Source organism: Elaeis guineensis, chromosome 1 (assembly GCF_000442705.2).
Source record: "Elaeis guineensis isolate ETL-2024a chromosome 1, EG11, whole genome shotgun sequence".
Classification (NCBI taxonomy): domain Eukaryota; kingdom Viridiplantae; phylum Streptophyta; class Magnoliopsida; order Arecales; family Arecaceae; genus Elaeis; species Elaeis guineensis.
The window spans coordinates 144,149,482-144,161,767 of NC_025993.2; the positions used below are offsets into that span (position 1 = coordinate 144,149,482).

Sequence of the window (12,286 nt, forward strand, 5' to 3'; positions counted from 1 at the left end):
CGATAAGGCTCTCTCGAAGAAGCTCCAACTCATGTGATTATAGGTTTACTCCATATCAAGCTTGATTATCATGAAACTGCGACAGAGTTAGCTCACCCAAGATCATACATGAACTCCTAGGTAGTGAGCACGTTATCAGATATACTCCGCTTGCCAATAAATGCCCCCTGCTCAAGGCAAATCAGTCGAGGGAGAACAGGCTTCATCCTGCATACCATCACTTTAGCATAGATCTTATATAGAGTAGTACATAAATTGATCAGTTTGTAGTGGCCAAGCTCCGATGCATTTTGTCTCTTTGGGATTAGGGTGATAAAGGTCTACTTCCACACTCTATATATCTGTCCAGTGGCAAAAAACTCCTGTACAGTTGCGACAACCTCAGACCTGATAAGAGGCCAATATCTCCTGTAGAAGAGAGGAGGAAAGCCATCAGAATCCAGAGCTTTATCCTCGGACATCGTCTCTGCACCTCATCCTCAAACATAGCCTCTACCAGACCCCTATTCTCCTCCTCTATGACCACCTCACTGGTAAGGGGGGAGCGGTCCAGTTTCCTCCCAGTGCATTGACCAACAGGATCTAAAGAACTGGATAACTTCCTGTCTAATCTCCTCATCTGCCATCATCCATCACCCCGCCGCACCCTTGATCGCCCTGATCTGATTTTTGTGATGATGGTAGACTGGTGGAAAAATCTCATGTTCCGATCTCCCTCTCTAATCCACTGCATTCTAGACTACTATCTCTAGAGAGTCTCCTGCTACTGCAATAGGTAGTGATGGGTAGACAGTAAACTTCGAATCTCAGGTAGCTCCGCCTTTGCAAGCCTACCCTCATAGTCCTCCCACTCTTGAAGCTCCGAGTTAGAAGCTTCAACTATCTCAAGCCTCCTAAAGATGTCACCCACCTTAGTCCTATTCCACCTCAGCAGGCGCCTCTTTGTCAACTCTAACCTCCTGCTCACCCGATACCTGGCATCACTCCAAACAGATAGTCTCCAAACCTTCATAACAATCTCCCAAGACCTGAGGTAAGAGAGTCAAAACTTCTCAAACTAGAACGGGCTTCGGTGAGAGGAAGAAATATCCGAGACTAATAGCAATGAACAGTGGTTCGAGGCAATTCTCGGGAGGTAGTGTACAAGGTAGGAAGGGTGATCCTGGATCCAGCTAGTTGTGGCGAACATCCTATCAATCTTCTCTCATACCTTAGCTGCACCAAGATGGTTATTGCACCAGGTAAATCTTGATCCAATAAAACCAAGATCCACAAGGCCGATCGACTGGATAAAATCTTTGAATTCTCTAGAACTTGCATCCTCTATAAAGGGCCTGCCTCCTCTTTTATCTTTAAGGCCAATGGTACAATTGAAGTCTCCAGCCACAGCAACAGGGATTCCTTGATCAATCAGACTGGCTATCTCTTGCCATAATATCCTTCTCTTAGGATACTCAGTATTGGCATACAACCTAAGATAAAAGCCAATTAAAACTATTCATTTCTCTAATAACAATAAAAACTTGTTGAGTACAGCGATGGAACATGTCTGCAGAGGCAACCTCAGTCTGCCACACAACAATGATCCCCTCCGACAAAGCCTAAGACTCAATAGTGTAGAACCCCCAATTTAATTTCCATCAACACATAAAGATCCGGGTTGCATTACTGCATCAGCCTTCTAAAGGTGGAGCTAAAGGACTAGTTTATTTCTTCAGTTGTGGAACCTTGCTGTAGTTAGAATTGGAACTAGTTTTTTACTGTGCAGCATCCCAACACTAATTTTTCACCTCTTAAGATAGGGGAGTGGATCCATCCGTCAGCGTTGATGAGACTTGAATCCCAATCATCGAATACCATGGCCTAATGAATTCAACATCTAGAATGGCTGGCACCCGTTACCTTTTTGTGGCCTCCCATCCTTACCGCAGACAGCTGACCTGAAAATAATTTAAACCTAATTAAAGACATATGAGCAAATTTGTCAAACAGCTAGTGGGACGATAAACTTCAAAATAATACAAGCCCCATTTAGGATCCGAGTAGTTAGGCCCTCGGCAGAAATTAATCTACTTGAGGGCTTCAAATAATGCTGCAATTCCTCCACCCAAACCATCGTATTTACACCTGACACTTCAAAATAACACTGAATTCCCTAGATCCAAATTAACTAGGAGAAAACTTCGAACTTGAAGCTTTGCAGGCAACCGATTGCTCAGTCCAACTGACTGAGCAAAACAAGCAACCTGCTAGGTGTATTAGGACCGAGTATATTACCATCCAAGTGCCAGGTCTTCACCTTGCCATCACCTGCCCTGCAGAAACCACTTTTCATGCCACTTCTCCTGTAAAGCTACATAATAAAAGAGTAACCTTGGATTAGTGAATGAGAGCTACAGATTCTATAGATGGCAGATCCTAGCATCTCCTGTTACATGCAACCATATAACTCCTGCATCCAACCTTTTCCACAAAACTCATTTGCAAATTAAGCTCGATTTTCTATGCATAATAAAATTCAATCAACATTTGAACCACTTCATATTCCGCTATAAACTTATGCAACTTATCAAAAAGCAAGGAAGGATGTTTTGCATTCTCTGTAATTAAAAGAAAAAAGAGCACACGAACTTTCTCCACCCCTTTTCAGGTGTACAGAAAGCAACTATCTTTCAGCGACCTATTATTTACAGCTAAGGTCCTAGAGGTAGTCTGCTCATCATCTGATGATAAACTGACCCTCCATTTGACATGGGCAGCCTGGACTCCGACATGGGTTCCTCCTTGGGTTCTCCTTTCGGTATCATAAACCCTGATTCAGCAACCTGGCGATGTCCCAAATAAGGATGGACTGGAGGAAGAACCGGCATCTTCATTGAGGCCATAGGACCTAATCCAGCCATCGCAAAGTTTGCCAGGCTTTGTTGACCCATCCCAAAAGAGAAAGTGGCAGCAGCTGGTCCTAGCTGTTCCCTGCCAGGCAGGCCAAATGAGCCAAGTGGTGCCGGGGCATCAAACCTGACCAGGCCATCTTGAGTTGGTTCCAGTCTTCGATGAAGGTTATGAGATTGGGATGCAGGGTTGCCTGCTGTTCCAGGGGGTGCAGAGTTTGGGTGGCTGCTGTTTCTTGCAGCAGGGACATCATGATTGTGCTTTCCCTCGTAGGTTGTGATCACTGATTTGAGATCATGCGATGCCCTCTCCACATGCTTTCGAACTGTGCATCCTGGATTTGTGCACTTGTAATAGCTCCTGTGCCAAAAAAAATCATTCATATCTTAGTACATACTTGTTTATGACTTCTTCAACAATTGAACAAAAGCAAGTATAACTGTTAGATTACTAAGTAGATAAGAGCATTGGCTGCAGAATGCTTACAATGCTCAGGAGCATTACTCAATATTATGGGCAGATTTATTTATAATGTCACAACGTACCTTGGATTTGGATTTCCTTTCACCACCTTTTGTCCATATTTGCGCCAACGATACCCATCATCAAGGATGTCAACCTCGCTTGTTGTCTGAACCACGACCCTTGGTTCACGAACAGCTCTAGAAGCAGCACTCATTTCAATTGCACAAGCATCAAGCTTCCTAAGTCAAAAAAGGTCAAAACAATAAATGCTGTACACCCTAAAGCCATAGCAAGCTTAAACAAATTAATTTCCAAACTCACTAATTAGAAGTTATCATTAAGAAGCTAAAGAATATTAACCTTCTTTTCGACTCTGTCTCATCTCCCTCACCATCACAACCCAGCGAGACGCTGCCATGAGTTGCCTGATCATCCTCTTCTTCATCATTGGATAGAGTGGATGAAACATCTATAGCATCTTGGGATTCAAAGCGAGGCCCATCTTGTGTCTGTATGGATGTTGATGGGTCACAGAATTCAGCAGCAATGGTAGCTGATGACGATGCCTCCAGGCCATCACCTCGCCATTCTTGGCCTCCAGTTCCATTCTGTGTGCTTGCCCATAACGGCTTGCCTTCAAAGCTTGCCTGTGAGCCAGGCTGTTCTGAACCATCAATCTGTGGATCATTGAATGGGTGGGAAGATGGAACACCAGTCCGGCGATTTGGAGGCGGCTTGGAGTGGTTGTGAGCACCCTTGTAGATTATCTCTGTGATATGGCCTTCATGAGAGCGCTCAACCTTCTTCTTCACCTGGCAATTTGGGTGAGTGCACTTATAGTAGCTTCGGGGAAATTCACTACCTTTTACCTGTTTCTGCCCATACTTCCTCCAATTGTATCCATCCTCAGCTGGGGCACCAAATGCCACAGAACAAAGTTCTCCTTTTTGATCGGCTTCACCATCTTGTTGGTCATCAGGAGGTGGTGACTGGTCATTTCCCATAAATGAATCAGACATCCTCTGGTTGAACATGACATCATCAGTGGCATTTTTTCTATCAGATGAGTCAGAAAAGCCAGCCTGAAGGTTGAATTGCTGTTGATTTTGCAAGTTCACAGTGCCAGTTTCTGGGCTTGATGTTTGAACCGGTTTTCCCGATTGAACAGAGACCTCTATACTTGGTAATGACTGCTGCTGATCAGCAGTTGAAGCACCCTAAAATACAAACTAATCAGACTGGAATACTGGGAAGCAGTTTGCAGACAAGGGTCTGCGAACCATTAATTTGTGCAAATGCTCAGATATATAACAGATTATATGCACAATTACTAGAGAAGGAGAGATAGAAAAGGTGGGGGTGCGCGGGGAATAACGAATTAGAAAAGAAAGACTGCCAGTTTTTATGAATATGGTAAACCCTAGCTGGTACAGAGCTACCAATCCTTAGAGTATAACAAATCCATAATCTCAGCACTACTGTAAAGCAGGAAAAGTTGCATTAATCTGACGTGCCATCTTGATTAGATAATTTGTTCCATTACATAAAGATGAATATCTCTTATGTTACCTGGAACCAATTCTTCCCGTCAACAAATCTGAGGTCATATAGAATATGAGCTTTTGCTAGTACATCAAAAGACAAAAAATAACAGTGTGGTGAACCAGATGTGTCATAGCAAAGAACTATTCAGTTATATACTTGGGTATGTTGATACTATCATAATAAGGTCTGATTTCAAGAATATATTGGGAATATCATACCATAGAACAAATTCGGCACCTTCATATACCAAACATGTCTGTACCATATCACAAGGTGCATGCATTGTAAAGAGGCCAACTTAAAGCCATGGAATCCTCACACAAGGTTAAAGAGCACAACCAATAAATGACATGTGGCATGGAAGAACCAACTAATTCATGGATAGAGAGAGAAGGAGAGAAGTAACATCTTGTGAGATTTCGAAAATGTGTTCTTGCAAACAAATGCCCGGAGATTTACAATTTGTAGAGAGATTGAAGTGAACAAACATTTGATGGAGAGGACCAAGGAAGCAGATACTAAGCTACATACCACAGCAAGCTCACTAGCATACATGTTCCTTCAACATAAATCAACGTAAGAAGTTTACAGCATAATGATGGACTGAAAACAATACTGGGTCCTCTGCTAATCTGCACTCTCAGGACATGAGTTTCTCATTGAGTTCATTGTTTAAAATTCAATGAAAACTTATGACTAGTCTTGCAAAAACTAATATAAGGTACTAGTGCCACATTAGCAGGATGTACTGATGTAATATATAGTGGAAAACATTGAATAGTTTGACTTGATGGATTGGGGACAACAAATGGCATGGATCTGAAAAATGAATTCTTAAGAGTCACCTGCATTAAAATAAAAAGTTGCTGCTATTGCAGTTGTTAGTATTCATGCGTAAAAGGGTGCCAGTATTGCAGAGCATGATAGAATTAGCTGTGTCATAAACCACAACAACAAATGTTTGTGCCATGTGTTGTATGAAGATCAATGACATATAAAGGGTTCCTATTATCCACTGTGTTGTCTAAGAAGCACTCTCGTATGTAATTTAAGAGCATCCATCCATTGTTTTCCAATTAAAAAAAGGGAAAAGGAAGACCTCACCTAATACTGGCTGGCTAATTGATTAGCACTAACACCCCTTAGAAATTTAAAAGCAAGAAATCCATTCAGAGTATTCTTACTCACCTCTTAATGGGGAAAAAGAAAAGAAATTAAATTCTTCACTGTACCACATGCATCCAGGCCATTGTTCAGTTCCCTATGCTCTTGTCTACACAAGGTCTCCACTGTATCATGGCTTGTTCACAAAACTCATTAATATTCTTTCTCGTGATTATACGCTTGGTTTTCAACACACATCAACCTCAACAGAATCATTACTGCTATGCACCAGTATCCTTTCTTTTTAATCCCTAAAAAACTCCAAAAGCAAGCAAACAATGTACTAGACATATCTCTAATAAAACACCATCATTAAGTCACTCTGTTGTATATCTTTTCATTCATCCAGCTAATGTTTACAAAGATAGAACCCAGTTGGTGAGATGATCAGCAGTCACCTTTTGTCCATTAGTTTTGGCTACATCCTCATTTTTATTCAAGCTCTTACTAGCATGTGACAACTTGTACTCTTTGTTTGTTTGACTAAAATCTAGGCCATCATTTTCGACTTCCCTCCATCTCATCGTTGTCCACATCATATAACAATAATACAGAACAATATTCACTATACAAAGTCCTCTTTAATATCATCAGTCAACTAAGCAATGACAATCGAATGCCAATGGCTTAAGTGGACATTTGTGGTAAGCTCAATGTCTAATGAAACTGAAAATCATAACAGCTTCTCACACCAATGATATCGACCACTCTTGACCATAATGAATCGACAAAACAGAACAAAAAAAAAAAAGAGAGAGGCAAAGATAGATAAAAAATTAAAAGCCACAGCCTGCATCTATAAGAATTACCACTGTAATGATGAATGTCAAATAAAAAGATTTGCACACTAGTGAGCAGATTAATTACTTAGTAAGTTAGTATTATACAGTATAACTACAAATGATAAAATCTCTAGAATTATGTAATAAATATTAGAATGCAGAATTGGCAAGCTAACAATATAAGCAGAAAAGCAGCTTATCCTTGCAATTTGGGGTATTTGTGACATGATAAGCCCTCCAAACTAAAACTAAAGTAAACAAAAAAAGGGTGTTATAATATAATTTTGTTGTTTTCCTGAAACGAAACACTTCATTGTTAGCTCTGTGGACATTACCCCATCATGACTTCCTATCTGATACTGACTGACCAGGATTCAATTTTGATGTACCTAGAATTGATTGAACAAACTGGGCATATATACATAGATTAAACCTATGCTAGATTATTATATATAAAACGGCAGTTTTGAAATCACGGGATATTCCTTCTTGATTCCGGCTATCACTTTTTATACCAAGAATATACCTCCAGTTTATCTTAAAAAATACTTTATTTATTCTACCAACTCTCTAGCCCAGGTTTAACAACCATACATTCTATCCTTCTTTTCCAATCAAATCAGACTACTTCCATAAAGCTGCCAAACAGATCGGACTTCATCTCTCTCTAATTTGACTTGTAAAGAATGGACTCTTTGGTTTGCCTGCTAAATAGATTGGACTCTATCACTTACTCTCTTCTCTCTTCCTTTCAACATGCAGTGGACGTGCTGACTTGCTAGTTAGTTCTAATACCGACAAATTGGACTCCATCAACATGCATTGCGCATGACCCATTGCTAATTGCTTCTAATATCTTGCCAGTTTCTAAAATGAATGAAAAGTCATTAAGTGAATTTCTTAGCACGATCTACTCTAAAAGAGCACAATTTCACAACTAATGAACATGACAGATATGTTCAAAGCAACAAAAAATAACACATCAGCCGATTACCTTCTTTTCTGCACTTAGGAAACTTGAGGAACTTGAATCCAGATGAGGCTTGAAGGTAAAAGCTCCATGAACATCTTCATTTTTACTAGGAAATGCCGATACTGAGGATGTGATTGGGTTTGAATTGCTGCTCTGCACAAATGGAAACTTTCCTGTAGTTGGAGATGGTTGAGACTGCAGAAATCACAAGTCCAAAACAGTCAGGTGACAACTTGCACAGAATTGATCCAAGCTGTTCTCAAGAAACATACTTGATATTCTCACAAAAATTACGACAATGTATCAACATAAACGGAAATAACAGAATTTTAACTTGAAAATTACATTAATCAAGGGACTGGATCTGCATATGCATTCTCATGCAACACATTTCAAGACACTGACTATAAATAAATACAGCCATGAATCACCACAGTGACACTCATTACATGGTTTCTTACAAAATTTATATCACATATAACCTAGCTTTCTAGTTTGATTGCTACATTTAATATCCATAATTACATTACAAAATGAGGGTGTCTTGGTGCAATGGTAAGGTTGCTCCATTATGACCTAGAGATCACAAAATCGAGACATGGAAACAACCTTTCCACATGCAGGGGTAAGGTTACATACATCCAACCTTCCTTAGATCTAACAATGGCAGGAGCATTATGCATTGGGCTGCCCCCCACGTTGTAGAGTACTTTGCATGTGCACACATGCATATGTAATATAGAAGTGCCTACGCACACATAAGAACTGAATTCAACAATGTTCACAATTCACTAATCGTACCTTTAAAGATCTTTGGAAGAACATTTGCATTTAAAACTATGTTGCTCGCTTATATTTTCCACAAATATCACATAGTAACTCCATTAGATAAATACTTAAGTGAAATTATGCTTACATAGCAAACAGAGTACTAACAAAATTAATTGGACTTAAGAAAGGCAATGCCACAATCCATCTAATACCAAAAAAAAAGACATGGTCCATGGTGAAGGATAATTATCTACATACTTCCAATGTGGCACTCGATAAGGCTATCACACAATCTGTATGACTAATTAACTCAACTCAACTAAGCCTTAATCCCAAACTAGTTGGGGTCGACATTCTATATGACTCCCCCCCGCCCCCCAAAAACAGAAAAAACACACAAAAAAAAAAAAGGAAAAAAAAAAAAGGAAAAACCCACAAGAATGAAAGATATGCATCAACAAATTCTTTTGAGGACATGTTAATCACGCTTCAAAATGCATTGACTAAGAAATTAAGACTTTTTCGCCACATGAAATCTAACAAAGGATACCTCAACTATTTAACAAACCATGACTCAGATTCACCGTGCAATCTCCATTTTTCTATTAATAACATATTCATATCCAATTGACATAAATCACTAACAACCAATTTAGAACCCGAAATATGAAATCGTACCATAGAATTAGAAAGAAAAACCGGAGACTCCAACAATGTTGTCGGACTGAGACCAGGCGGAATCGTCACATAAGGAGAACGAACATCCGAGGATGACGATCCCATGTTGGCCAACGAAATGTGAGCCATATTGAGTTTTGGAACACTAAATCCGGCCCTTGCCGCCATTCTCTCAGCAAGACCCCCTTGGGAGATTGATTTGTGAGCACCAAACAAGCTCGTTTCTAATGAGAGATCGCTCGAGTACTGGACTCCCTCTCGACCCTCTTCTTCTTTTGGACCCATAACCGTTTTCTGTTTCTCAGATCCCGGTGGCAGCCCCTCGATCCCATTCTCTGACAAGAGATCGGAGAATGATTTGGAACCAAATTCGCCGTTCAAAAAAGTGGACAGAAAGGTCCTTGGGCTGGGATTCGGAGGAGGCGCCCAGTCACCGATCATGGTGATGTTGTCGTCCGACGCAGCCATGAAGGATTCAATCCTTCTCCCGATTCAGGAACAAGGCTTCTTCCACCTAACAAGGCAAATCAACAAACAGGTTTCAGTCCCATCGAGCTGATGAGCAAATGCCACAAGTTACATCGATAATCAAAATAAATCAGCCTCCAAAAAAAAATAAAAAATAAAAAACACAACCCACCTTCAATTCCTCAGATAAACAACTGCTACACCCATCGGAATAGGGAAAAGAAAAGATTTCCCCCCTCAAATTCTACCCGAACCCTGCAAAGAAAAAAAGGAAATTAAAAAAGTTTCAATTTTTACGAACCTACCAACAAAGCTCGATTAACCTAACCACCCGAAATCACACAAAGACTTAAAAAAGAAGTTAAAATTTATAAAAAGAAAAAAGAATAACCACAAACCAGCACAGCCCTAAAGAGCCACAACCATCGAAATGAAACGTGATTTGAGCACTAAGGTCGTAACTTTGAAAGAAATGGAGCAGATTTGGAACGAAATTAATCAAACCCAAACAGCGAATCACCCGGATCACTCTACTAACAGGAAAGGAGAAAGGAAAAAGTTGCCAAATAAGAAAAAAACGAAACAAAATCAAACACATAAACTAAAAAAAATGAAAGAGAGGTGGGGAGGCGAAGGGAACAAACCCAATCACAACAAAATCGGCAGAGGAGGGCTGCCTCTTGGGAAACCAATGATTGGGCTCCTCCAAGGAGCTCTCAGTCCCACGTCACCGAAGAGGAAAGAGAAGAGGTGAACATAAGGAAATAAGGGCAGAGGAGAGAGAGAGAGAGAGAGAGAGAAAGGATCAGACCAAAATCATAGTGTTCTCCTATTGGGAAAAGAAAATTCCCGCAATAATTTGCTCCCAGAGGGAGAGAAAAAGAAGGGCGGTTTGACCGAGGAGAGAGAGAGAGAGACCGAGAAATAGGAAGGATTCGTTGGAACGGGAAGGGCGTTGATGGCGAGCTGTTCTTATCTCCGGCGTTTGTTTTCTTTAGTTTCCCCTTTCTTCTCTTAATTTGTTTCTCCCTATTGTTTCTTTTCTAATTTTTTAATCTAAGGTAGTATTATAATATGTATTAACCTTCGGTTTGTTTGGTTCGGGGACCGAGGCGTGTCGGAGTGCCACGTGGAAGGGGAAGGGTCGTCCGTGCGTGGGAACCGAATCACGCGGTTTCTTTACGTGGACGGCCAGAGCGTCTAACCGCGGTGAGAAAAAGAGATGGATGTTAAATTTACTCGCGCTTAATGGCACCCAGCTCTGCACACTGGGGCCCACATGTGAGGCCCACATTTTTTTTTTTTTTTTTTGTTAGAGTTGTGGCCCGGTCGCTTAAATATTTGATAAATTGTTTGAGTTTTAGCATTACTGCTTTTGATGTTTCTCGTATTTCATGCATGGTTATAAATTGCCCAGCGGATACCCCTCAAGTAATGGCCGCTTGTTCCACTGCATTATCTCATAATGATTTTAGAAAATACAAATTTCAAATAAATTTTAAATTAAATTATAAAAATCTTCTTCAAATTTATATTTATTATATTTATATTCAAAAATTTGTAATTTTTTTTTAACATCTAATTAAATTAATAATATTAATAAATCATTTATCTCACGTAGAATATCAAAATTATCCTTACATGAGAGGAAGGATACATATATTTTCTAATATTTCTGGATGGTCGCAATATCACCTAAGATTATTTTAGTTATTTTTTAAAATTTTTTTGATATGATATTTAGATTTTATTTAAAAATTAATAATTTGACTAATATTTTGTTAATTTATAGATTAAAATGTTAAATAAAAATAAATTTAAAAAAAAATAAGCATAAATTTTCTAGACCATAATATGTAAATACAATTTAAATCTAATCTCAAAAAAAAAATTATAATTTACTCAAAATTCTGTAGTACTATTGTTGGAGTTATAATTAACATTTAGAGGATTTTTATTATTAATTTGAATGGTTCATACCATCATTCTTCCCAATGAAATATTGTAAAACTATTAATAAAATAGATTGATTTTATATCCTTTTGATTTAAGCAGTCTTATTTATAATATAATTTCGGTGGGATCGAAACCAATACATCAAATGTTAAAAAAATCAGAAGTTCATATATACTATTTTTTATTCCAACATAGAATAATAGCACTCACCGGTCAGGTAGCGACTGGCACTGCCCCTTGGATACGTTTGGAGTTAATTTGTTTCTTCCATGGGTTGAAAGAGAGCCAAAGTGTTCCATTACCAACACTAGGGATAACTTGTTCAAATTGCTTTTGAGAAAGTATTATGTTGAAATCGTTCTCGAAGTCTTTTTTTTTTTTTTTCCTCCAAAAGGTTTTCTGATGGGGACAATTTTGCTCCATATTTCAACATACATGGAATTTGTTTGGACGAGACAATGGAGTCCACCGGATGGCATATCTTGACTCTACACTTGGTGGTGAAAGCGGCAGCAAATCTTTCTACTGTTTACCATCATTTTTTCTTGGTCAACAATATTCCTGAAAAGAACATTGGCTCTGTTTTTTTAGG

At 39.2% G+C, this 12,286-nt stretch overlaps 1 protein-coding gene across 5 annotated transcripts; it reads right to left on the minus strand.

Moving 5' to 3' along the window:
* Positions 1 to 2,517: 2,517 nt before the first annotated feature.
* Positions 2,518 to 10,730, minus strand: LOC105038993 (probable WRKY transcription factor 2). Of its 5 annotated transcripts, none has more exons than XM_010914948.4 (8): positions 10,383 to 10,646; positions 10,137 to 10,268; positions 9,911 to 9,993; positions 9,271 to 9,784; positions 7,843 to 8,016; positions 3,718 to 4,574; positions 3,438 to 3,596; positions 2,518 to 3,252 (listed from the first exon to the last, which is right to left on the minus strand). In XM_010914948.4, exons 4-8 carry the CDS (start codon positions 9,736 to 9,738, stop codon positions 2,694 to 2,696), a joined length of 2,217 nt encoding a protein of 738 aa, XP_010913250.1. In that variant the 5' UTR covers positions 9,739 to 9,784; positions 9,911 to 9,993; positions 10,137 to 10,268; positions 10,383 to 10,646; the 3' UTR covers positions 2,518 to 2,693. The 5 variants fall into 5 exon arrangements, with proteins under 5 accessions (XP_010913250.1, XP_029118522.1, XP_010913251.1 ...); XM_029262689.2 differs by having other exon boundaries at positions 10,137 to 10,271; XM_010914949.4 differs by lacking the exons at positions 10,137 to 10,268; positions 10,383 to 10,646 and adding an exon at positions 10,657 to 10,730.
* Positions 10,731 to 12,286: the final 1,556 nt, after the last annotated feature.

Bases quoted from the DNA above. Each gene is read 5' to 3' on its own strand.
- LOC105038993 (XM_010914949.4), bottom strand. From the start codon at position 9,738: ATGGCTGCGTCGGACGACAACATCACCATGATCGGTGACTGGGCGCCT. The intron at 8,017-9,270 runs GTACGATTTCAT...TGATTTCTGCAG, and splicing joins TTTTTCTTTCTAATTCTATG to TCTCAACCATCTCCAACTAC. The intron at 4,575-7,842 runs GTAATCGGCTGA...TTTGTATTTTAG, and splicing joins TCCTAAGTGCAGAAAAGAAG to GGTGCTTCAACTGCTGATCA.